Raw genomic sequence first — 27,968 nt, 5'->3', positions numbered from 1 at the left:
CGTCCTTTCCTCTACAGCGTCATGTGAAGTGACGTCAGCTGATCACGTTAAGCTGTCAGTCAGCTTTAACAGCTGGTTTCGTCTGCACAAACACGAACTGTATTATTTCTAATCAAATACACACAGAAACATCGTTTAGCCTCTTTACCTGATAACAAACACCTGCACATGAAGGACAGCCTGCAGTATGCTTTTAACTAAAAAGAGTGTGTTGGTCTCTGAGTGCAGTTGCACTGTTGTAAAACACAGACAACGTGCATTTGTGCAGCGAGTAGAAGTGTTTAATGTGATAATGTAAGTGAAGCATTATTTATTGAGATATCCTTTAGGCTGTGGTAGCAGATTTTGACAATGCAGCAAAACTCAACAGAACACCAACAAAGACGTTGTTTGACGCAAAAGAGAATTTACTTTCGTGTGGTTTCATGCACGGTCACGCTCTCTTTTTTTTCCACTTAGCTTCATCCGTCACTGTCATCTTCAGGATGCTGAGGGAACTGCTTCAGTGAAACCGTATAAACTTCTTGGAAGAGGGCCGCGGCCAGCTCAAAATTACAAGAAGGTTGACCAATGCACTCTGAGGGAATTGGATAGTCGCAATTATCCAAGTTGTACTTTCAGATCATCTTGGAAACCATATGTTTCAGATGGAAACGTTACATATTGTTGCTTTAAGGGTGGGTACTGGTGAAACATTATTTTAGTAGATTCTAGTCTTGAAATGTTCAAAGCTTGATACAAAGGCAGCTGGACTTGTTTGAAGACATTGAATGTGTCCTTTGAAAAGCTTTTTTTTTTTAACCAAATAATGGGCGGAGAGTTTTAAGCATGCTTATCATTAGCATTCAACATAAGAGTTGTTAAGCCGAGTTTTTGGCCTAGTTTTATCCAGAGTCGCTAACTTTGGTTCGTTGGGGATGCATGTTTCAAGGGGGGACTGCGGCTTTAGTTCCCTAAAGTCTTAAAAAAAACTTTGATTTATTTGAAACATGACACCCTTTTTTGTTTGTTTATAACATGGAGATGATAGAGATACTTTTAGGCCATATTTCTGTCTTGAAAAAAGCTTCATCTGTTCAGGCAGTGAACATTTCCCCCAATGTTGGTTGCTATACTACTGCATGAGAGCGTATTTCCCCAGAGGCTGCTCCTATGAGACAAGCAGTTTGACAGTCGTACAACCAGTCAAGTATTGAGAGTTTTCTCTGCTTAGGCATGACAGCCAACTTAGAGAGCTATTCTGTGTTAAATTGGCGTCGTTATGATTGACCGACAGCATACAACACTACATCAGGAGAACATTTGCTAAATTATGCCCATCTCCTTCATACGATGCAATTTCCTCTTAGAAAGAAGGGAGACATATCACAAGCACTAATTAAGATAAGCCCTGAAACATATGTTGTATAAACTTGATTTTTTTTTCTCCACACAAAAAAAAAAAAAATAAACAGCTGGGCAATTCAAAGTCGCTGCCAAAAAAAGGATATGGGGTGTAACAATGCAGTTTAATCACTGCTTTAAAAACCAGGTTGTAGGAAATTAGTGTAGTCATAATAAAGCACTTAAAGCAGTCTGTGTAGTTGTGTTTAAGCAAACCCAGACTTATGAAGCAGATCATGCATGGGTTAAAAAAGGAAGCGCACACACACACACACACACACACACACACACACACACACACACACACACACACACACACACACACACACACACACACACACACACACACACACACACACACACACACACACACACACACACACACACACACACACACACACACACACAAATCTAAGCTTTTCATGCTTGATGAACCAAGACACGAAACATTCCAAGTCATTACACAGCTTCTCTGATTATTGCAGCTTCTTTCATGTCCCACAGAGTGAGAAAAAAAAAAGAGTTGGGAAATCAAAGAGCTATGGCCAGCAACACAGCCAACAGCAGAGAGAGGGGGAGGTAAGGGGGAGGGGAGAGAAAAGATGGACTGAATATGAAAAGCATGATGGGAGAGAAGACTATGAATTAATAGGAAGTGGATGTTTTGGAAAACAGAGGTGGAGGAAAAGAGAGAAAGAAGGATGAGGAGAAAGAAACAGTGATGACAGAGCGATACTGAAGGCCAGTGACTGAACTGAGGAACAAAGTCCAGAAGCTATCACTGGAAAAAAATTAGGAAATTTTCCTACAGGACATTTACAAGGAAACTCATGTTCAGATTAACACACATAACTCAGGTTTATGTTTTGTGAGGCCAAGTAATTAATTCTTGGTTTTTAAAAACAAGCAGTTACAGCATTACTGAATGTGAAAGCATTTTATTGTCGATGAATTATCCTTGTTGGGAAACCTTGTAATGTTTTAGTATATATATATAATATATATATATTTTCGACAGGTTGTCATCTTCCTGTATACTTTAGAAAAACACTAGTATACTGGAAAACAGGGAGTGGTCGTAGTTGATAAATCATCCCTTCAATAAGGTCAAATCCCATTCCCCATGCTTTTGTACTCTTGGATTCTGATGCATATTCCCGCTGCATGTTTAGGGCATCAGTTAGCTATAATCAGTGGGTGACTACATATAGTTGAATCACAGTTGTAGTGTGTCCTGTAGGGTTTATTGCTTACAGGTTTTAGGGTGGAGATTTCAGTGGTGCAAAATTGTTTTGTGAATTTTTTAACCAGATATGACTTTCCCTTTTGTATTCCAGGTTCCAACGAAACAGGCTTCTTAGTTTCACCTCATAGAGATATAGATATGTGACGGATAAAAGTGCGTTGTGTTTTGCATCATTCATTCCAGAAAAATCTTTCCATACCACAAATCTTCCTTTGTCATTCCATCATGTTGTATGTGACTATTGGAATGCCAAATCTCCTATCTGAACCTTGACCCTCATCTTTGCTCTCACTATCTCAATGAATCATTGGCATTGCTCTTCTTCTTCTGAAGTTATACTTTTGGATTTCTATCTTTGCCCTTGAATGTTTGTTTTAAAGCTGGTGCATTTAACATGCTCTTTAGTGCCCTTGATTGTTGCCAAGCCAAATTGAACCAATTTTACAAGTGGGACGACCTAACAGACTGCCAGAGGGCCTCACAGTGACTTCACACTTGTAGTCAATGTCAAAACCTCTTGGGTGTGTGTTGGTATGTTTCTAATTGTCACCTCGTGTTTTTGTCCGCTGACAACATGGGACCACTCTTCATTTTAATCACCAGAGCGACGGGAGGCTCATCTTTATTTATTTATCTAACGAATGAAAGCACAACCAAACCAAAATAACAGAAATCAGGCCGACACAATATTCAGAGTGTGGTATTTTTCCTCTCTATAGACATCGACCAGAGAGACAATAATAGACTGCTGAGAATTAAAGTCATACCATTTGGACATGCCAATTTAGAAAAAAAAATAAGTTTAAATATAGTCACTAATTAATTAGAAAATGTTATTTTATCTTTAATCCTGAACGGTGTAAAATAATTGTATCACCTCTAATTCTTTATTGAGCTCTGCAAGATATTCAATCAGCGGCTGAGTGAAAAGTGTCGTACAATGCATGCTGCTATTTTAAAAGTACGCACAACTGCACAAAAGGTGCCTGTGAAAGAATGTTGACTTGCCTGCATCTCAAAATAGCCTCAAAAGCATCCGCTCATGGCCACAGAGGGGAGAAACAACTTGACAAGTGACACACCAATTACTTTAAGTGTTCGATTTAAACCACCAATAGTAGCAGTTGAAAAGAGTGTGACTTAAAAACCCTGTTTTCTGCCTCAAAAAAATGACAAAGGCGAGCAGAGCACATGTTTTTAAGTTCTTCTGTATGAAACTTTGCTACTTTCAGTCTTCGAAGAGGTGTTTTATGCAGAGCTTGTTTAACCTTAAATGGGCTCTTCTGCACACACCAATCACAGACACTTATCAAACATGGTGCTGTGATTAAAAAAAACTTCAAAAAATGCTCGGACAAGGATTCTACACCGTCATATTTTATCTTTGTGTCCATGCTGCTTAATTGGGGCCATGCATGGTCACCGGTGTCCACAAGTGCCTCATTACTTCCTACAAAACAGCACTTTGAGACTTTTTTTTTTTTTGCTGCATCTGATCCATACTGCTCTGAGGTCTGTGAGTGTGTCATAAAAGAGCTCAGAGGGTATTTGTTGTTGCATGTGTGTTTTTTTTCTCCTATAGCTTGTTAGTGTAGCTCTTGTTCACTTGCAGATCTCTACAAAGTTGGAATTGATGTGGTGCATAAGGCTTTCATAGTAATGCATATGGTGTAAGGAGTGGCTATATCTCTCTCTGTGCACAGCTCCAGCCAATTAAAATACTCAGCAAGGACACACATGGAGCGCCATCAGTCAGCAGACTGCTGACCAAGTTGTAGGAAGTCAAATGTGTCAGATTTTCAGCATGGTATAAAGTGTTTGCTCTCTCATCTTGAATATTAAATATAACAGTTCCTGCAGCTGATGTTGTGCAATGTTGTCAGAAATTTGCTGAATATTACACATTATGATATCCAACAGCGGTAATATGCTGCACAACATAGTCCTGATCCTTTTCTGTAATTCTAATCCGATCAGTAAAATCACTCATTTAAAGCCTTATTTGGAGAATTGCAAAACTAAATCGGAGGGGTCCTTTTCTGAGCTTATTGTCTTTTTACATTTTTCCAGAGCTGTGTACTATTAGCAGCCCGTGAAAAAAATTCAGACAGCCATCACCATATTGTTGCCTTGGTAGTTTCTTTAATGATAGACATTGCCATCATAATTATTGCTTCTTATGAATAAAACACATAAGACCTGTAATTTGAATAGTCAGCCATCTGTAAAACAAAAGTTAAGATGAGCTGAACTCCATTTCCTGTTTTACAGATTGTTTGAGTCTACAAGAGTTCAGGAAAAAGGTGGATGAGTATTGCAATCCCTCCAAAAAGTGGAAGAACTTCAATTTATTTTCAGGACATTTAACTGGAGGCACATTGAGGGGGGTCAATGTAGATCTTTGCCTTTTACAAGCTGAAAAAAATGCAGAAATATACTGGAAGACAAAGTATCAGACACTAGTTTAAGTAAAGGTAAGTATACAGGGCCATTTTTTATTATTCGTCTCACGATTTTTCATAGGTTTTGATTTATTTTAATTATTTTTTGTGAATCTGTTTTCATAAACATGTATTCATTTTCATTTTATGTTTGTGATCTCACAAAAAGGTTGAACACTCAAGTACTAAGTTGTTACAAATCGTTTAAGTTAGTTGTTTGCATTCAGTGCTGCAGCAAAACTTAAGCTGTCACTTTAATATTCTGAAGTTTCTAAAGAAGTCAAGAAAACAGCCTGAACTTGTGAATGAGTACTGAGGCTGTGAGGCCAAGAATATTTTCCCAAGTTTGCCAGCAACTGGATGCCAAGTAATGACAACTGCACAGCTACCGCTTGAAAAGCATCAGACTTTGTATTCCTCTTGGGATCAGCAGGATCAGAAGTAGAGTAATAACTTATTCGGAGCATCTTCAAGGCTTCATTAATCAATTTCTCAATGTTTTAATTTTGCAAACATTATATTCCTTGTGATTCATTTACTCACTTAAATTCCAAATTTTTAACCCATGCATGATCTGCTCAATTTCCATGAGATTATGCATTTCACAGGATTTACATTCAGCTGAGTTAATAGGCCTCAAGCAGAGAAAATAACGGTAAAAGTGTACAAAAAACTCTCTATACTTACACAACACACCTGCTCAATCTGCTTCAGTGCCCATCGCTAAGCTTTTTTATGTATTTGTGATTTCTTGTTAGGGCCCGAAGCACTGACCGGTGCGAAGGACCCTATTGCATCGCGAAGGACCCTATTGTATCCCACGATTATTTTTCTTCTTCGTCTTTTTTTCTTCCTTCTACCTCTTTGCCGCCATTGATCATGAACATGTAATCCTGAACATATATCAGAGTGGTGTTTATAAATTGTGTGAAGGAGGTGCTGTTGCATTTAAGCAGCATTTTGTTGTTTTTAAAGGTTTTGTTTCACTCCACAGAATATCCTGAAAAAAGCAGAGGAGAACTCAAGAGAGGGAAGCGAATGCTATAAAAGCTCATCAGCAGCTGGGGCAGGTGAGCCTCAGGTTTGGTGATATGACTATCAGTGTGTTGACTAATCTACATTATAGTACTGCCTTGTAGCTTTAGTCCTTAGGGACTTGGGTTGAGAACCGTAGGGTCTCTGGTTCACATCCCGATATGTACCAATATATAGAAGTTGGTCTGGTATCTGGAGTGGTGTCAGGGCACTTCCTGAACACTTCTGAGGTGCCCTTGAGCAAGGCACCAAACCCTTAACTACTCTGTTGGCAGGGTGCAGCAGCTCCACTCTGACATCTCTCCACAAATGCATGTTCACAGGTTATGTTTGTACACGTGTGTGATTCAGGCCCGTGTGTTTTAGAAGCATCTCTCTAAATAACAGAGTATAAACTGAAGTCCTCTGGGTTTCATCAAGTATTTCAAATTATGTACAATATATTCTGTGTCACATGTAAATGAAGGCATATATCATGATAGGAGGACATCTTCTCATTATGTCACGGACAGAGGAAGAGACCCAAACAAAAACAAAACTGGGTCGGATCAGAAATAAGACAGAAGAATGCTGGTAATGCTATGAAGAGACAAGATGAACTGGCAAAGGTGTAGATGTCCATGGTACCACATTCATGACTGAAAATGAGGCTTTTGTTTTGCTTCTTGATTCCTTGAAAGTGAGATCAAGAGTCGACCAATCTCTAATTGTGGAGGCATCCATCCATCTATCCATTATCTCCCGCTTATCCGGGGCTGGGTTGCAAGAACAGCAGTGTAAGCAGGGACGCCCAGACTTCCCTCGCCCTAGACACCTCCTCCAGCTCTTCCGGTGGGACCCCGAGGCGTTCCCAAGCCAGCCGAGAGACATAGTCTCTCCAGCGTGTCCTGGGTCGACCCCGAGGCCCGGAACACCTCCATAGGGAGGCGTCCAGGGGGCATCCGGAACAGATGCCCGAACCACCTCAACTGACTCCTCTCGATGTGAAGGAGAAGCGGCTCTACTCCGAGCTCCTCCCTGGTCACCGAGCTCCTCACCCTATCTCTATGGGTGCACCCAGCCACCCTACGGAGGAAGCCCATTTCGGCCACTTGTATCCAGGATCTCGTTCTTTCGGTCATGACCCAAAGCTCATGACCATAGGTGAGGGTAGGAACGAAGATCGGTAAATTGAGAGCCTCGCCTTTCGGCTTAGCTCCTTCTTCACCACAATGGACCAATACAGCGACCGCATGACTGCGCACACCGCACCGATCCGTCTGTCAATATCACGCTCCATCTTCCCCCCACTCGTGAACAAGACCCAAAGATACTTGAACTCCTCCACCTGGGGCAAAGACTCTCCACCGACCCGGAGAGGGCAAGCCACCTTTTTCCGGTCGAGAAACATGGCCTCAGATTTAGAGGTGCTGAACCTCATCCCAGCTGCCTCACACTCGGTAGCGAACCGCCCCAGTGCGCGCTGAAGGTCTGGGTTTGATGGAGCCAACAAGACCACATCATCCGCAAAAAGCAGAGACGAGATCCTGTGGTCCCTGAACCGGACCCCCTCCAGCCCCTGGCTGCACCTAGAAATTCCGTCCATAAAAGGCCTGATCCTACGTGGCCATAATTTCCTTCTCCAATTTTGGATGTAAAATACGTAAATTAGCCTATCAAAAAGTATCTTAACATGAACAAAAAATATTTTTTGTTACCCAAGTTGATGAAGAAAATGTCTAAATCGAATGATCTGACTTGAGCAGGCGTTTCTGTACATTTTACAACTCTAAAAACTATTCAATTGATAATTTTAAATGTTCTTGAGTGTTTCTTCTCTTTACAAACTAAGCAGTAAGCATCTTTTGGTTTAGCTGTTGCATGTTTAACAATTTTATGCTACTCCATGAACTGCTACCTCATCGTTGTGGGGGAGTTTGAGCACCCGAATGGTCCTAGGAGCTATGTTGTCGGGGGCTTTATGCCCCCAGCAGGGTCACCCAAGGCAAACAGGTCTTAGGTGACAGGTCAGACTAATAGCAGTTCATAAAACCCCTATAGAAGCCATCAAATCAAGGACTGCGACATCGCCAGGCATGGCCAAGCCGGGGCCCCTCCCTGGAACCAGGCCTGGGGTTAGGGCCCACAAGAGAGCGCCTGGTGGCCGGGCCTTTGCCGGTGGGGCCCGGCCGGGTCCAGCCTGAAAGGTCGACGTGGGCCATTCCTCTTGTGGACCCACCATCCACAGGGGTCGGGTGCAGTGTGGACCTCTGCAACCCGATCCCCGGGCGCAGCTTCTGGCCTTTGGGATGTGGAATGTCACCTCGCTCGGGGGGAAGGAGTCTGAGCTGGTGCGAGAGGTTGAGAGGTACCGGCTAGATATAGTCGGGTTCACCTCCATGCACTGCTTGGGCTCTGGAACCCAGCTCCTCGAGAGGCTGGACTCTTCACTTCTCTGGAGTTGTCCACGGTGAGAGGCGGCAGGCTGGGGTGGGCTTGCTCATAGCCCCAAAGCTCAGCCGCCAGGTGTTGGAGTTTACCCCGGTGAACGAGAGGGTCGCGTCCCTACGCCTTCGGGTAGGGGACAGGTCTCTCACTGTCGTCTCGGCCTACAGCCTGAACAGCAGTGCGGAGTACCCGGCCTTCTTGGAGTCTGGGGACTCTTGGAGACGGTCTTGGAGACTGGGGACTCCATTGTTCTACTGAGGGGACTTCAACGCTCACGTGGGCAATGACAGTGAGACTTGGAGGGGGGACTTGGAGACTTGATTGGGATGAACGGCCTCACTGATCTGAATCAGAGCTGTGTGCTGTTATTGGACTTCTGTGCCAGTCAGTTTGTCCATAACAAACACCATGTTCGAGCACAGGGATGTCCATAAGTGCATATGGCAACAGGACTCCCTAGGCCGGAGGTCAATGATAGACTTTGTGGTCGTGTCATCTGACCTCCGGCCATGTGTCTCGGACACTCGGGTGAAGAGAGGGGCTGAGCTGTCAACTGAGTTGGATGCGCTGGCAGGGGAGGAAGCCGGTCAGACTCAGCAGGCCCAAACGTGTAATGAGGGTCTGCTGGGAACGTGTGGCTGAACCCTCTGTTAGCAAGGTCTTCAACTCCCACATCCGGACGAGCTTTTCACAGATCCCGGGGGAAGCTGGTTACATTAAGCCCGAGTGGACCATGTTCTCCACCTCCATTGTCAAAGCAGCTGCTCTGAGCTGTGGTCTCAGGGTCTCTGGTGCCTATTGTGGCAGCAATTCCAGAACCCGGTGACCACCGAAAGCAAGGGAATTACTATCTCCCTGCAGATGGAGGCCTCAATAATTAGGCTGCAAGAACAGACCAGCAGCAACCTTGAGCTGGCCTTAAAACTGAACGATCAGGAGGAGGCCAGTCAAGTGATGCAAAAGGAGATGGAGGAGCTTCGAAAACAACTGAAGATGTATATGGTGGTGCCAAGTGCATCCACCTTCATGCTAGAGCAGGCAAAAAGTCTAAGTCCATCCTCCACAGCACCAGAGGAGGATTCAAATGGCAAAATACAAAAGCTCCAAGATATTGTTGAAACTAAAAACAAACTCTTTAAATCTTACTTCATGCAGGAAAAACTGAATGAAGTCAGGCAAGAGCATTCAGAGGATGTTGAGCAGTACTTGAAGCAAATGGAGAGGCTGAAAGCTGAGACTAAAGCCCGGGAGCTGGAGAAGAGGTCTATTCAGGAACAGGTCTTTCACAAAGACGAGTTACTCTGTGATCAGATGAAGAGCTTCACAATTAAGCTCCAGAAAAGAGCAGGCCGCTTTGAAAGCGACCGCTTTGAAGCTACAAATATCTATTTCAGTTCATGATTACATATTTTTTAAAGTGTTGATGGCTGTGGGGATTAGACTGTTTTTAAATCGTACTCTGTTGTATCTGACGGATCTGTATCGTTGACCAGAGGGTAACTGGGAGAAGCAATGGTGCAGTGGGTGGGTGTGGTCCTGTGTTATTTCCTATGCGATGCGTGTAATGGCCTTAGTGTTTAGCTGTATGAGGTTGGGAGTGGGGAGACCAATGATTTTAGCTGCTATGGAGGTTATTTTAGTGAACATGTTCCGGTTTTTGACTGTGAGCATTGTCATGAAACAGTGAGAACAGTACAGGAGAATTGGCTGGATGATACCTTTATACAACATTAACAGAAGGTGTGGGGAGACCTGAAGTCCTTTGAGTTTATGGATAACTGAGAGTCTTTGGTTACATCTTTTGTGAATGTCCATTGTGTGTGGGTCGAAGCTAAGTTATGTTGGAGTAAGTAGTTGGATGTCTTTGTACTGGCATTTTATGTTACATTTGCCTCTGAGGTTTAGTCGTTCACCACCATAGCCATACAGTGGGCGATTTGAGGGCTAAACATGCTGTATTTCTAGTGCTTTAAAAACTCTGGGTGGGAATGACGTTAGCTGAGGCACCAGTATCTAACTTGAAGCTAACTCCAGTTTTGTTTGTGCTAACATGAATGTCTGCATACGCTTGCTCAGTCTCTTTAATATCACTTCCTTGTGTCACAGCATCAATAAACAATTCCTCATTGTCTGTATGTTTGTCTGTTTCATGTTCACTTACAGTATGCACTCCTTTTCCTTGCTTGGAACAGCATACTTTTGCAAAATGGTTCCACTTGTTGCATGCTTTGCACTGTTTATCTTTTGCCGGACAGTTGTCTTTTAATCCATGAGCTTTATTTCCACAGTAGCCACATGCTTTATGGCGTTCTGTGTCTCCCTCTGGCTTGTACACATATCCTGGTTTTCTCATTGTCCCGTCATGGCGCCTTTTCCATGTTGCATTTTTTGGGGCATGCTGACTTACTACATGCACCATAATCAGAACCCAACAGGCAGTCCGTCATATTTTTTTTTAATGGTTAAAATTTGCGTTTCACAGCTTACCTATTTGAACAAAGTCCGATAAAAGCGTAATTCCAATTGACACAAAGTCAGTGTCTATGTTTTCTTGACATGTGGAAGATATCCCGTGGTGCTCTGCAAGTTATTTTGTCAAAGGGCGTGGTCATACGGACACGTTGTTCGTCACAAACAGGAAGTAGTTTCTTAAGGGGCTTAATATAGGTGTAGAGTCACCAAACATCACACATGATCCCAGTAGAAAAAGAAAACTTGTCATGTGAGTAGAGAAAGTGGGCGTGGCGAAATGACTCAGTGGCGCACCCTTGAAATTTTCCAAAAGGCCTCTTCATCTAGGTTTTTTTGTCCTACATACATAGCATTTTTTATGCACATTAGTCATGTCAGAAACTACATAAATTCCTCTTACACCCATAGTCATAACCAAACAGGAAGTCCGCCATATTTTTTTTAATGCATGAAAAATGGCTCAAATTCCTTTTCCACAGGTTACCTATTTGAACGAACTTGAGCAAAAGCGTTTATCCGATCATCGTAAACCCAGTGTCAGTGTGTTCTACACATGTTTGAGAACTCCCGTTGTGCTCCGCACGTTATTTCGTTATAGAGCTTGGCCACGGCGTTCCATTAACTTCTTTTTCTTCGGCATGCACAAGAATTTTTTTGGTATGTTGACCATGTTAGGACCTACAAAATATCCTCTTGCACCCATAATCAAATCCCAACAGGAAATGTGGCATTTTTTTTTTAAATATAAAAAAGTACCCAGTTTTACATTTTCAAGCTTCCTTTTTGAACATACTTACCCGAAACCTTGTTCATCAGATCATCACAAACTCAATGTCAGATGTTGAAGATCTCCCGTTTTGCTACATAAAAGGGCGTGGCCACGGCGGACCGTCAGACTTTGACTTTTACACAAATTAAGGCTGAACGATTTTAGGAAAAGATTGAATTGCGATTTTTCTGGAGGGAAATTGCGATTTTGATTTTTGTCAAATTTTCTTCAAATCAAGCTTGTGCTATGTTCTCAATGTACAGTAACAAAAACTTAAAACTTGAAATGCCATAAATCAAAATTAATAGAATGAAAACTAAAGTTAAGAATTGATTTCAGATTTATTTATTAAGAAGAAACACACAGACGGTGCGATGTTCTTGTTTTTAGTGTCAGTTTGACAGAAATCTGGTCATAATCGAGTAATCGAATAAATCATACTTTTGCTCAATTAAGGTTTAACTCGTCTCGGGTCATCCCTACACACCTGTTTGTAGTCTTTGCAGCTACCATGGTAACGCCTGCTTGTTACAAATAACCACCTCTGCTCTACAGCTGCTGACACTCACCATATTACTGACAGGGTCCCAAATTAACTTTTTGATTCACTGGTCAAGGTGGCAGGTAGTTGAAAAATACAGGCCAAACATGTTTTAATGGCTAAAATAACAAATAGTGTTTTTGTGTTACAGTACAATTAATTGAGAAAGTATTATGTTCTGTTGAATCAATCACAGATTCAATCATTCTATCAGATCAGGAAATTGAGAAACTTGAAATATATATTTGCTTGCCCCTCCCACCACAACATTGCAGACTAATAACTAAAATCCATCAGAGAATAATAATTATTCCACAAAACAAGTTCTCTCTTGATTTACCAACATTAGACATTTAAAATAATAAGCCTGTTTATCATTAGAAGTGTGCACATCTGTCTGCTCCTGAAGCGCGCACGCTCACAAACTCAGACTACAGAGACTGTGAGAGAAGGTTGCTATTGCTATGTTAGCTGCAGACACGCACACGGAGAGAGTGAGGAGAAATGCCGACCGTTTGACCGGATCACGTGTTCCCGACTCACTGTGTGCAGACTGAAAGTTAAAAGGGTGTGTGTCTGTGTGTGCGTTGGCGCTGAAGCGTCTGTGTCAGACTCAGCGTGCAAATATTATCCTAATAGCATAGTTTCGATGACGCAAAAAAAAAAAAAACTAAACGAGGCCTCGAGGCAGCAAAAAATCCTCTATGCATTTTTGTAATCAAATTATTCGAGGAATCGTTTCAGCTCTAGTTTATATATTTTGTGCCTTAAGAGTTGCCGTAGGTGACTTAGTTCACAGAAGTTATGCAACAAAAGAAGCCAACAATGTCTCCATATTTTCTTCTAGCAATACGGCCGAAACATTTGCCTGTGAGCGTCATTTCATGTTCAGATCTTGCATTGTTTCTTTTGAGTATGTTTAATAAGGTTACAATGTGAGATAACAACAATTTATAAATTTGCGATGCTAACCGCTAGTATTCCTATTCAAATTCTCATAGACGTTAGCATCACGCTAGCGGACTTTTCGGTTGTTTAGCATATTATGAGATGAATAACTTATGTTTTGATATCTGTTTAGTTTTACAGTGCTTCCTTTATTAAAGACTGGACAAAGAAACTTCAGCTTCTTTATTGGAGAAAAACTGTTAGCTATCTGTTGAGCTGTGTATCAGGCTAAAGAAGTAACGCACACACACAGGGGCAGAATAGACAGCGTGAATGTGTAAATTGTCACAACAGCTCCTGGGTCAGTCGGGAGAAGCACTGCCAAAAACTGCGGCTTTGGCGATCAAGTGATCATGTTTTTTGAAAAAAAAAAAATAATAATAATAATAATAATAAAAAGAAGTAAACAAAGACACAGAAGCTAACAATATTTAATCAAGGTGCCATGTGAGCTCCGCTGGAAGAAAATTTAACCAATTTAGCACTCCACTCTGATTTTGGGACTAAATTAAACAGAGTCGACACTCGTCCAGGCACAATGGCAAACTGTCACAACACTAAATGACAGTTGGGTTGAAATTAAACAAGGGGTCATGTCTAACAAAGACTATTGAAAAGACAGAGACTGGGCAAAGGTGTCTACCAAACTCTAAATATGGTAATCACACTTCATATGCTTTAATTCATAAAAATCTTTCTAATAAAAAAAAAAACAATGACTGCAAAGTTACATATGCATTAGTATTTGGACTGCTATCTTGCAAAAAACATCAAAGCATATGTATGCACCAAACAAGGATTTTGCTATCTTTCATGGCACACACCATATTTAGTCAATATAACACAGATTTCAGGATTATCTCTCGGGATTTAAAATGATGTGTGGGCAGCCGTTTAGATAAAATTACTCGATCCAATCCCATTGCTTCAAAACCCTTAAAGACGGCTTCCAATGGCGCGGTCGTATTCTCCGGGAGGCATGAGGATTTAACTCCTCACTTCTTACTGATACTAATCCTGCAGTAACACAAGACAATGGTTGGAACAATATAGAGAGAAAAATGCAACCCCCTGTTACTCCTGCAGTAATGTGGGGCGCGTCTAAAGCAGTAGTTAGAGGGCAGCTTATCTCACACATCCTTGAGGAAAAGACTTTTAATAATCGAGCTGATCAATTTAAGAAGGAGATGGTTACATCGGAGCATATTTATTATCAGTCGTCGAGAGAGGACCTTGTCTTGATTTCATTGTATCAACAATTGTAACAAGATAACTATACAGATTTACAAATGTATGAAGGGGATGTGCCTTACTCCACTTTGTTTAAGTATTCCAAAATCATCCTCTAAATGTCATTGTTGTAAAACATGTCATATTCAGCAAAGAAATGCCAGATGTTTTTTGGCCTTATGCAGAGAAAACACATGCAACATGAAATGTGACAGAAGGAGGAACTTTTTATTTTTGTATTATTTCGTATTTGGCTATACTTTGGCTTTTAGTATAATTTCTTTGCCCGTCTCCACACATCTCCAGAAAAGTGTGTGTGTGTGTGTGCGCGCTCTCATGGGCGTCCCCCAATCCTTCAACAACTCCCTATTGGATGTCAGGATCTGACACTTGCTGTCTGTCTCTTCCCTCTTTTCAACCAAACCACCAAATCCCACCAGAACCCAGCGGAGGCTTGCAAAATCTATTCCTTTAAAAGTGAAAGATGGTTTAAATCCTACAAAGGGTAGAAATACGGTTCAGAAGTGATCTGATCCCTGTGCATTAGGAGATGTGAAGTGATGTGAGAGAAGTCAAACTGCTCTCCCATCTGTAAGACTTGACCATTGTTGAAGTAATAGAAGCATTCACGATAAACACAACACAGTCTAAATGTATATTCATAAAAACTACATTTTTGTATTCAGAAGTCTTGCTTTTTCCACTCAGCATGCACACATTGTAATTCACTGGTGTTTATCCTTTCTGATTGTCTGCATAGACTCACAACCAATCACAAAACAGGAATAAAAAACATCCATATCCACCTCACATAATGTACTTAATAATAGTTTAAACTTTGCAAACAAAGTTTGAGGCAGTGTTATTTTCAAGGATTTAGCTTCTTAGGGTTTTAAAGACACTCACATCAGCTGAATTATCCACTGGGCAGACAAAGCACAAGCAGAAATATATTTTGTGTTACAAAAACTCTGCAACAGGATCTTCCTTAGGAACCTGTGTAGCTTCCTGTTCAAAACAGGTGTTAGTGTGTGACTCCTCTTTTTCATTGTACTCCTCTGCATCTTTGTTCAACATCTCTCTCTCTCTCTTATTAGGCTGACTTTTTGTCCAGTGTTTAGTCTCTGCTAGACATTGTGGATGTGGATTTGCTCTAACTCACACCCACACTCTGATTCATTCTTTCTTTGCTGCATTGTGGCCGCATGTGTTCACTCTTTCTGCCGCATTTTCTTTCTTTCCTCCTTGAAATTTTTGTTTCTATCCCTTTCCATCCTCTCAGCCCTCTCTCTCTCTCTCTCTCTCTCTCTCTCTCTCTCTCTCTCTCTCTCTCTCTGTGTATTGCTTTTATTCCTCTTCCTCTGCCTCAACCACCCTGTTCAGATTACTGTAGATTGATCACCAACGGTCACTCCTCGTAAGGATCTGGGCGGTCACAGGCTCTCTGCAGGGACCACAGTCACAACCATAAATCTGTGCAAGGACAGTTAGCCGCACCACTGAGTGTTTATGTGTGTGTGTGTCTAGAGGGGCAGAGATGGATTTGCGAGGCACGAATATAGAGTGTGTGCTTTTTCATATACTCCTGAGGACCAAAGGCAATTTGGGGGGGGGGGGGGGGGGGGGAATAGGCATTGTCTATTTGCCATTCTTTACCTCTTAAAAGGAGCAATCTGTAGGTTAGGTCACTGTGTGTTAGACAGTGCTGTGTGTTTGGGTGTGTGTGAGAATGAGTGATGGAGAATGTGTCAGAGGGGTACTTTGAATGGGAGGCCTTGAGAGACACAAAGTGCAAGTATGTGAGTGAACAATAGTGTCACTGACTCAACTAACCTGTGGATTCAAACTGTTCAGAACATGCAGCTCTGTACTCTGTGTTCACGAGCTGTATGTTTTATGATCACGCAAAATTCAACCTGTTCCCAAGCTGGGTTTAGGCTGTACTGAATACTCCATCGTTTCACCCTGTCCTGACTCAGAATTTAAAAAAAGAAAAGAAAACCTAAACAGAATGAGAAATTTAAGTGGATAACTTATTTTGACAGAATATAGAGATTTCGTATCCCAGCTTGCTCTATACAGAAAATCAGCAGCCTGAACTTTATAAGGACTGGGGTGAATTCTCCCATGCGCCTGTTTGCTTACAGTGGAGCCATACTGGAATATACTGTAGTGTGAGCAAATTAAAAATGTACAGCTGCATTTATAATAATTGTATGTATTTACATATGGGTCTAAATAATTGCACGTCTGTGTAGGCAATTGCAAATGTTCTTCTCAACGAATTTAACTTTCAAGCCTTTAAACACAAAAGACAGTGGATCAAGTGGGAAACCGGGGAGGGAGAGAGAGAGAGAGCGATAGAGAGAGTGAGTGGTGAACGACATGTGCGAAAGGAGCCACAGGTCGAACTTGAACCCAGGTCGCCTGCTTTGGGGACCATCACTTCAGTATATGGGGCACATTTGTGGATCTATGTACACATTTATAAACAGATTTGCATCATAAAAGAGACGCTTTTCCATTGCCCGCAATTCAGAGATTTAAAAGTTGCTTGATACAATAATCTCTCTGATGCTTCTAAAAGGAGAACTGCATAATGTATGACCAATAAACTCACTTTAATTTTCCGATGCATAATGATTAAATAAAAACAACATGGCAAAAGCATGAAAACTGAGCAAAAGATCGAAACACACAGCAAGGGTTTGTGGGTAGCAGCAGGGAAGTTGGTTCTTCTGTAGGAGGCAGGAGATAACAAGCGGAACATATTTAAGAGATCTGGAGAACAGGAGAGGGGGCTCACGGGGGAAGGGGGAGAAGATAGGAGACAGGGAGACAGTGAAAAAGAAAGAAAGAGCGCCCATATAGCCAGGCAAAGGAATGAGGAAGCAGACATAAAGAGAGAGAGGAAGCTAGAGAGAGGATGTACCCTGTGGTTAGGGTTTTACACCAAGCAGGGGAAGGCAGAGTGATGCACACACACACACCACCTTACCCATTTCTGCAGGGTGCGGCACAAGCTGTTTGGAGCCAGCAGCCTCTTCTTGGTAGCATGACCTATTTCAAAACAATACTTCCCTTGATGGTGATGGTTTAGAATCTCCCTCTTGCTCTTGCTCTCACTCTAACTTTCCCTTTCATTTTTTATCTCCTCCTCTCTCTGTGTTTCTCCTCCTCCATCTTTCTTTTGACTTGGCCTGCTGTGGCTCAGACTCGTGTTGAGTATGCAGAGGAGAAGAGTGTGAGGGGACAGGATGTGAGCGATGGGGAGGAATCATAACAAGAGGACTTGGGGGAGGGATGCAACAAAAGTACATTGGAAGCAGAGAGATGCAAGTGGCAAAAAGTGGATGAGTATAGAGTCAAGCATGCTGATGACAAATTAGGCCTTGAGTTCACACAGGCTGTCTCGATAGTTTTCAGAGGCTACATTGAAAGGTAAAACCTTTTAAGATGTAAGGTTACTTATTGTTACCTTTGTTATAAGAGCACATACTGTTCCACAGCCTTCAACTCTTCATATCTCAATACTTTTCAGATTTCTTCACACCAAACAGAACAATTCTGCACACATCCCTGTCAACACAGTCTTTTAAAACTTGTCGAACCGATCAAGAAAAGCAATTTCTGTTTCCTTAAAGGTTGAAATACCGGAGCATGTTGACCAAGCACTGTTCGGATAGAATCGGATTAGGAACAAGAAACGGGGAATTCATCCCATTCAGGACCAGAAAAACAATATGAAAACCAAACTGAACAACCTAGCAGTAGGTTTGGGAATGGCAGGGTAACTCGCCATCGATAATACATGATATGTAATAAGTGGCCACATGAGAGCATTAATATAAGGATACAGTGGGCCTGTTATAATTATATAGATGTAATTTCCTGTATTCTAGTGCATTTTAACACCATATTAGCACCAGATGATTCAAACTGGTTCTGGCTGAATATAGATCAAAGTCATTGCAACAGTAATGTTTTATAATATTTTTTGGTCCTACCAGTCTTCTGGAGTTTAGTGTTGGGGTCCAGCCAAAATGACAAAGTTCAGGCTGTGTCGTTTGGAGAACTACAACAAAAGACTCTTTATCCCAGCATGCCTTGCAGGTACTCCCAGAATGCCTTGCCACACCTAACACATAGGTGTGAAGTCTGGGAGGTATAAAGCCGGCCATGCTTCATTGTTCTGCCTCTTTCAAACGTCGCCTGCCGATGTCCGAAGATACCCAACATTGTTCCTGTTTCCAGCACGCTTCTCTTTGTTAAAGTTTTGGCGCGCAGCTAATCCAAAGGCCTTGAAGCACACCGACGTCCGAAATTCCGAGCTTAGATCATCCACTTGAACGCATCTCCCAAGCAGATCGTTTATTTCTCCCGTGTTAAAACGGTATAGAGAGAGATTGTAAGGATTACGTCTCGTTCCGTCCTTTAAAGAAAGGACACCCACGGAGATCACCTCGCTCGACGGAGGACACGACGGCCCTGCTCAACCCCTTTGGACACACACGCCACCATCAGCTAACAACTGCAGGAAGGCCGCTCCAGGACCTCTTTTCTTCCTTTCATCAACCGTGGACGAAACGGTGACAAGTGAGGCTTAGCTAGGTCTGGGCAGTTAGATATAGAGAGTGTGTTTAATAACTGAGTTATTATGGTGAAACGGTGATAATATTTTGCTTGGTGTTTGACCGCTGTGTCTTAGATTTTACTAGAGTAAAATCTCTTTTGTTTCCTTTATTTGTGTCGCTGTGCCCCCTGTGTTTATCTGTGAGCTCCCGCGTCATAACCGGGCAATAGACTCATTATCAGAAAGACTAGTGTGAACGCTGTCTGATACAAATCCAGCCGCTGGCTTCTGATAAGTGAAAGTTACTATGCTCTGAGTTGTGGTGAGCTCCAGTCCGAGATTGAGCTGTCGAGGGGCGTTGTATCTCTCCCGCTCTCTCGCTTTACACACACACGCACCTTTCGGTAAACGCACACACATAGAGATCTGTGGCTTTCCAGACGCTGCTGAAACATAGATCACGTTCTGTGTCCGCCATCACGTGACCACGCGTGGTCGCCGCCATTTTTGATCGCTGTCTGTCTCTGTCTGTCCCTCCCCCTCTCACTCTCACACACACACACACACACACACACACACACACATACACACATGTGCCACGCTTGTTTGTTCTGTTTGTTACTTGTAGTTTGGCTTATAATGGTTGTTTGTTTGATTGAGTTTCATTGATTAACTTGATGTTGCTTTGTTAAATAAATTCTATTATATTTTACAAAGTCGTTGTTTGTGATCACTGTGAATTTGCTTTGTGACTTAGGCTGGGTGAAAGGGCTTTGTGTTCGGATTTCACACCTTCAATTAAATACAGATTATTAATTATTAATGATACTGGTATTTAATTAAATAATTTGAGACTGATATTGGTAATATTTTGGTTGTTCCCTGTTTACAGGGTGGTGCCCCGAGGTTTATTAAACGCAGTTTAATAACAATTATTGATTTAGATTAATAATTAAATAAACTTAATTATTAATTTATTTTGACAATCAAATTTTACTTCATAAAACCCAACATAGCAGTTGGTCAGGTATTCGCTCCTGAAAATTCCCAACATTAGTGTGTTTTCTTCACCCAAGAGGGCAGTCTAGTGTGTTTTGCCATACTGTATATTGGATGACAATATATTTTAATATCTATTTTTTGACATATCCCTACATAACAATAATAAACAACCATGTTTCCCCTACAATTGCTGCTGACACTCCTAACAGATCTTCAAGAAAGTATTTTTTCCTCAAAGGCAAAATGCTTGAACAGAAATGATGTCAGAACCAGATATAAGTATTTATTTGTAAGGCCCTGATGGGCCCTTGAAGACCCAACTGAAAATGTGAGTCACGTTGTTTTCCAACCTCTAACTTCATTGCATTCCCCATGTCATTCAAACCTATGCCCTAGGTAGAGCCCTCCTCATTAAAGCTCCATCAGTGAGGGCCATCATTACCTGTTTATGCCTTCACTTTTCCCTCTCCTCCCTCTCTCTCGTAGCCAGTCAGCTGCCACACACTCCAGAGGATATTCCAATTAGAAACAACATATACAGACACATGTGGACTGGTGGCTATTCCAATTGAATACAACACACACAACACAAATACAATCCAATGCAAATGTACGAGAAGTCGCCGGTGGACATTCTAATTAGATGAATAAACATAGCCTGGGGGGAGGGATTCTTGGCCCTAACAAATAAGGAAGCACCTTTTAGCATGTCAGATGGAATACACACTAATCATGCATCGCATGCGTCATTTTTTGTTTTCACATTAGGCCTAGATCTCTTATTTCTATGTATTGATATCCATGCACTTTGCTTGAAGTGAGTCTGCAGCTCTTTCTCCTCTCGTTCAGTGTGCAGCAAGCAGGTAAGAAACTTACTATGGTGACTGTATGTCTGTCAATCAACGATGTTCCGCCCCCTCTCTGATTGAAGATGTTACTTTGATCATGTTTGATGTTTGACGTTTGATCATATATAAACCAAACTAAAGTTAGTCCAATGATGTCATGAAAACAACGCAGCCTATGATAGATTTGATAGTTGATAGTTGACTATGATAGTTTTTCCTCTATCTGAGACATTGTCAAATGAAGCCTTGAAACCATGTAAACTGCGTCAACTTGAGATAAAACATGGACAAGGGGTCAGAAGTGGGCCGCAAAGTGGGCCCAGACGGATTAAGCTGGGCTCTTGTAATATAGCCATAAGTAAGGTCCTTTACCTGCTTTTTGTAAACATAACGATGAGCATGGTCTTGTTACCTGCTCTTTTGTTAATGTTAACAGACAAACAGTAAGGTCCTTTACCTGCTTTTGTAAAGTGTCTCGAGATAACGCCTGTTATGAATTGACGCTATATAAATAAAGATTGATTGATTGATTGATTGATTGAAACATGTTTGAGATTTAAAAGTGGGCCCTGAGTTGGAAAAGGTTGAAAAACACTGTCATAGAACATTTTTTGCCCTTCAATGTTGGCTGTCATATGTGAAATTCTGTCTCAAACAAACTTTGGTCAACCTGGATAGAGGAAAAGAGGCAGCGCTGTGGTGTGAATGGGACTTCTAGGACTTGTGTCCACAGTGGTTTCATTTGCTAACAGTGCAAGTTGTATCGAATAGATTACTTTAGTCTTGTCAGGAAAGTGAATTAATGTTCTCTATATCAGGTTTTAATTGTGAGCAAAACATGTCATTTAAAAAAAAAGAAATAAATAAATTATCCCTTTAAACTTCCTGCATCAATAACTAGCACCAAACTGGCTGGCTCCTTGATGAAAAAAAGGAAGATAAAAACACTATGAAACATGCAGTGAGAGTGTGATTTCCCTGATGTGTGATTAGACAGAATCACTTTGATGTCAGCTTCTCTGCCAAGCGACAAAGCCGTGCGCCCATCTGGGAAGTAAAATGGGCTGAGACGCGAGGAATGGGAGAAATGGAAAATTGACAATCCAAAATAGGGTGAGACAAAATAGTTGATTTTATGGCGGGAGCAGAAGCAAGAATCTAAACCGTCTGTTGGCACACAGGTTTCCGTGTTCATGTAGAAGAGGATAAAACAGCTGGAAAGGATATTAATATTTGATTGCTGTTTTACTTTGTTCATTGACTGAATTAAGAGCTTTGGATTTGTTTCTTGTAAGTGTGTTTGTGTGGATGAATGTAAAACCTGTGAATGAATAAATGCTAACTACATCTGTTTTCAATGTTGCCTCCATCACTGCTTATCTATCAGCTACATGTAAACACTTACAGTGTACAGAGGCTAGGTATTGTGATGTACAGCCTGTGACATGAGCAATCAATGCTCTGCCTTGGATCTGGATGAGTCTGTCAGGTTTTCGGAAGCTGCAGCAGCAATATCAACAAATTGAATCAATACACTACCACTGCTTTAGCTCGAGTAAACGCTTTACTGTGTGTATATAGTATTAGGAATCAGATTAGCTGTTTGAGGGTATGAATGTTCATGTCTCTAAAAACCTCTGAATCTAAGCTGATAAGGTGAAATGACAGCTCTTACAGGTGGTCACACAATCAGTCAATCACTAACACTACCTCTTAAATGGCTTGCAGACCTTTTTAATGTCTTCAAACAATAGCTTTCCATTGCTCCTTATCAAAGCTAATGTAAGTGGAGGCAAGTGGGAAAAAAACAAAAAAACAACCTCTATTAGGTTTGTTTTTACTTGAAAGATAAGAACAAGGGAAAATTGGTAAGGAGGATTAAATCATAAGAATGCAAGATACTTAACTTGTTTTTTAAATAAACCTATTATTCATAACGTGAACCTGAACCTTGTAAATGCTGCCCTAACACAAGAACAGACACACAACTTCCCCGAGCTTGTCTAAGTTACATCTCACTCACATCATACCTTCATCAATAATTGACGCAGGTAGGAAGACTACACTCTGCAGTACAGCCCTTTGAAAAGCCAGGACCCAGGCATGGATCCAGTCAATCAGACAGACAGAAAATCCTCTTGTACTCGCAGGGGATTGTCAGGAGATTTTCGACTCTGAGCCATTAGTATAGCCTCAATTGAAGGAAGAAAAAAAACATCTATTTCTTAGTTCCAAGAGATGCTGTTTTGATCTCGGCAAAGTTGTCAGCAGAGAAGACGAGGCTGACTTTTTTTTTTTTTTTTTTCTGTGGCAATACATGTAAATTTATGACAAAAAATAGTCATTCCAAAACTTAATATTGCAGCAAAATGGGCTCAGAAGAGCTTAGTCGTGCTCATAGAAAGCCATAAACTGAAACCAAATACCACCTGTGTGTGAAAAGGTATCTTATAAAATATATTTCACACGTTTCTCCTAAGCACCCTTCTCCATGAAGTCAAATCACGTACAAAGACGCACAATAACGAGAGCAGAAACCAATAAAATCACCATGTAGTCATCTTTCTGTCAGACTGTATGATGTCTAAAAGAAAATGTGTTTAAATCCCAAGCAGGTCATACATCGGGTAATCCAGCAGACAGTCAGTCACACGCCATGGTTTCATCCTCTCTGCAGATTCATAAATCCTAAAGATGATGAGGATGAAGTACAGACATCTGCAACACACTCATACTCTCTGTAGACTGTTGTACGCACAAAGGATGTTAAAAAATGTGATATTAGTATCCAAGTTGAGTAGAAAAAAATGTACAGTAAGAACACACTCACCCTCTCTGCGGACTGTGAGGTTCCAAAGAAGATGGGTATGAACGCCAGCCAGATGATGCAGGTGGTGTACATGGTAAATCCTATTGGCTTGGCCTCATTGAAGGTCTCGGGCACCCCTCGCGTCTTGATGGCATACACCGTACAAGTCACCATCAGCAGGATAGAGTAACCCAGGGAGCAGATGAGGGAGAGGTCTGAGATATCGCACTTGAGGACGCCACGAGCTGACATGGGATCCTGGGTCCGCTGCTCACCGAAGTCCACGACCGTGTGAGGAGGGTCCACAGCAAACCAGACAAAGACCCCGAGGAGTTGGACGGAGATTAGCGAGAAAGTGATGACGAGCTGGGAGGCCGGTGAGATGAACCTGGGAAGACGAGGGTTCAAGGTCCATATTATGTCCTTTTTTGGAGTTCATAGATCTAATTTATGTATCTACTAAAGTAAATTCACAAATGCTAATGTTAAAAAAAAGAGTCTGTTTCAATGTACTTCTGCTTAATTTCTGCGCACAGATGTGCCTAAACATGCACAAGACACCTGGAAAGCATACTAAAAAGCATATAAAACCAGAAAAAGCTAAATGTGGGACCTTTAATGATCTGATAAAGTCGGGGGTTACAAGAAAAACATACATTTAACAAATGTGCATTGAAATTGCTGTTACTTCACACATTCAATGATTTCTCTAACAGTTGTTTGGTCAAACAAGTCTTTCACCCAAAAACTTTTTTGAGAAACTTAAAAATCCTTGACTACCAGCCTCAAAACAAGGCTGTTTTTCATGGTGCTGCTTAAGTTGATGGAAGATTGGTACTTCCCAGAAACAATTTATTATACCCCTGTCCATGCGCCCATACACTCTCTGGGAGATAGGGTGAGTTGAAGAGAAAGGTAATGATAAGATCTAAGGCCAGAATGAAAAAGAGGTGCAGTGAGGAGCACTGGAGAGATGACAAGTTGTGAAAGATGAAAGAGAGATAAAAATGAGAATGAAAAATATCCAAATCAAAAGCTGGATTCGGATTCACACCGAGAGTGAAGAAAAAAAGAATTCTTGAGGCTCCCAGACTCATAGGATGTTTGGTCACACCCTACCATGAAACAAAAACCTGAACCTGAAAACAGTGTTGAAAGCACTGCAGAAAGTCATTGTATGTCTTCGTGGTTGTTTAAAAGGCAAACTTTCTCATTTTGATCCCTCAGCCAATGGAGCTGTTTTTTGATTTTCATAAATAAAGTTTTGTATGTTTAGCTAAAGCTGCAACCTCCCTGGCTGAAAAATGTGACCAACAGAAAGGTGTGGAAGAAAGAGGACTATTTAAGGATAAAAAAGGTAACATTGATGGACAAAAGTGTTGTTTGCTTTGCACAAGAATTTTCTCTGAGTAAAAATCTAAGTATTTTTTTTTTTACGTGAAAGAACTTAATAGCGGCTAATGAGGTATATGCTCAATGTAGCTAGCTTGTTTAACCTATTAGCTGATCGTAATTTGTTATACATCGCTTCTATGGGCATCAGGATCATTATTGGGGGGGTTTTTTTATAAAAGAGAAAAAGTGTTAAGAGCTATTGTGATAGCAAGATCATTATTTAAATAACCATTAATGTGTTTATGATTCCGTCTACTGGCAGGCTTCTGCACTTCCATTATACAGCATGTGCCACCCCCTTGCTCTTTCCAAAAATAAAGCCAAAAAGCAGGCTTTCCTGGATAACAGGCAAAATCATATTCTAATTATCATGATGTTTGATTAATAACCGTAAAACTCCACTAACTTACAGATGGGTGTTTCCAGAGGAAAAACAGTTGGCCATCTGGGCAGCAGGGACATGAACCTGAGTACTATTAAATACCGCATTAACATTTTAGCCACTCAGTTGATGCTCTTCTCCAGAGTCACTGTCACTGAGTGCAAACAGCACAATAGGTGAGTATGAGTTCATGCCTCTCATGCATAATGGATGAAAAGTAAATTATGAATAATGACTGCAAGCAGCTTAGCAAGGAGAGCGAGTAGGTTAGAGTTCTATATAAATACACACCCAAACCTGGGTGTACAAGTAAACACACAGACAGTGACCTTCAGTGTTTTATCATTCAAGTTTGTGTGGACTGAACACTTAAACACGTTTAAAAAACAGAGTTTGAATTGATAAGAGAGAGATGTAGTCCTCACCTGGGTGCTGTTACTGACTTCTTCCCTTGTTCAAAGATGCGGTGTATCCTGTTGGTTTTGGTGAGCAGCGCTGCGTAGCTGAAACACATCCCCAAACCCAAGAATATTCTCCTGAACGAACACACTCCCACATCCGGCGTGGCGATCATCAGGAACGTGATGGCATAGCACAGGAAGATTCCCGTCAGCAGCACGTAGCTCATCTCCCGTCCCGACGCTCGCACGATGGGTGTGTCGTTGTAGCGGACAAACGTGACGATGACGAAGGAGGTGGCGATGATGCCCAGCATGGAGATGAAGACGGGGAAGATGGCCCAGGGGGAGTGCCACTCCAGCTTGATGATGGGGATGGGAACGCAGCCAGTGCGGTTGGTGTCAGGTCGCATCTCGTACGGACACAGCTCACAGGTGAACTCCGATGCCTGGGAGGAAAAATAGTTTCCATAAGAGAAACGTGAAATACGTCAGTTGATCAAAATGTAGATAAAGCTTTAACATTTTGTCATTAATTGGATCAACGATAACGGAAAATCTTAAAGCCACATTGATCCATATACAATGAACACTATTTGAGAACACTCAAGCTCGAACAGAATCCAATCAAGTTTCTCTACGCAAACGAGCTTTATCCGTTTTCTACAATATGTATTCCCTTATCTGTTTAAGAGAAAAAAAGAGCTTTTTGTACACTTTCATTCTTGTTGGAATACTATTTTCCTTCCTTCTTAAATTCCAAATCTAAATTACGTGTCCACAGATTATTGATTTTGCTCTGACAAACATTTCACTGCTGCCTGTATAGCCAATTTAGTTTTTCCCTTTATTGCTTCCTGACCAAGGGAGTTCTTTTCACACACGTTTCCTTATCACATAATTTGTTTTTAACTTAATAAGAAGGGCGATGGGTTGCCAAATTGTCCCCAGCCATGATATAATTAACACAGGGGATGTTTCCTTAAATGTGTGTTGAGGATCTTTTCCCTCGCCTAGTATTTCGTACTTTCATTTCATTTTATGGCATCAGTGGGGTTTTCTCTGAATATATAATTCTAAAATGTGACACCTTAATGGTTACATTTGTAATCGCCCGATCACTACATGGAACGGAAATCATATGAAGTGTCAAACTATGCATTCAACAGCGACAGAAAATGAATATATGCAGGGAATAAACGTTTATGGTGGAATTCAGCACACTCATCCAGTTTGTTCATTGTTAAAGAAAATGTTTTGTAAATTTTAAATTAGCTTTGGTTGTCAACAGAAACCTTCATATTTTACCAACATGATGAAAGCAAGAACAGCTAAAATCAATCAAATCAGAAATTAAAACTTAAATTGACCCAAAGGTGTTGATGTGTTGATCAAGCAGGCCGTCCTAACTCTGTATGCATTCTTGGAAACAATTTAAAAGTACCAAATATTTGCAGTTTTGGCTTGTTTCAGTTAACTCTGTACATTTCTGGGCGGGTAAGACTGTGTATCTCCCAGACAGTGACAGCATAAAGGTGAGTTTAGTAGATACAGTTCAACAAGGGGATAAGAATTTTAGGCTGGCTTCGACACACAAAAGAGAACAGGCAGGCGCACCGGTAGCTAGCTTGTGCTAGCGTGTGGTAGAAGCAGGAAATGAACACACTACATACTCCACGGAGTTTGCACATCTGGGGGCCATGAGCTCAGGAGGAAGGGCCCAGTGTCAATAACCATTTCTACTGACTCTACCTTTCACACAAAAGAGACTGACAAAGAATGCATTGTTTGTATAGATATAAAGAGTCTACTGTAACTTGTTTCGTACTTCTAGAGATACACCTTTTATCTTTGTATGCAAAGTCCTTTTAGAGTTTGCCAACTGACACCTGAGATGTCAAAATGAAAATATTCAGTTAGCATCGAGCTTGGTACAAATTCTTGACTGTAAAAAGCAAAACAAAAAACAAACCATGTGGTCCTTTCCACTTGCATCATGACACTATTAGCGTCTCACCTTCACCAGTTGAGCTACATAATTCAAGCATTGCGTCAATCTCACAGCGTGA

The 27,968-nt window shown here is 41.4% G+C and overlaps 1 protein-coding gene across 3 annotated transcripts in view; it reads right to left on the bottom strand.

Annotated features, from left to right (window-relative positions):
- The window catches only part of grm8a (glutamate receptor, metabotropic 8a), a 216,077-nt gene that overhangs the window by 7,945 nt on the left and 180,164 nt on the right, over positions 1–27,968 (bottom strand). For all 3 annotated transcript variants that reach the window (XM_079334721.1, XM_079334722.1, XM_079334720.1), the window contains 2 exons: positions 25,927–26,348; positions 23,746–24,112 (listed from right to left, as the gene is read on the bottom strand). In XM_079334721.1, coding sequence (XP_079190847.1) covers positions 23,746–24,112; positions 25,927–26,348 — 789 coding nt within the window. The remainder of the gene's footprint in view (positions 1–23,745; positions 24,113–25,926; positions 26,349–27,968) is intronic.

This window comes from Symphodus melops (genome assembly GCF_947650265.1).
Source record: "Symphodus melops genome assembly, chromosome: 22".
NCBI classification, from domain to species: domain Eukaryota; kingdom Metazoa; phylum Chordata; class Actinopteri; order Labriformes; family Labridae; genus Symphodus; species Symphodus melops.
The sequence above is the reverse complement of the archived record's forward strand: the minus strand, read 5'-3'. Positions and strand labels throughout refer to the sequence as shown.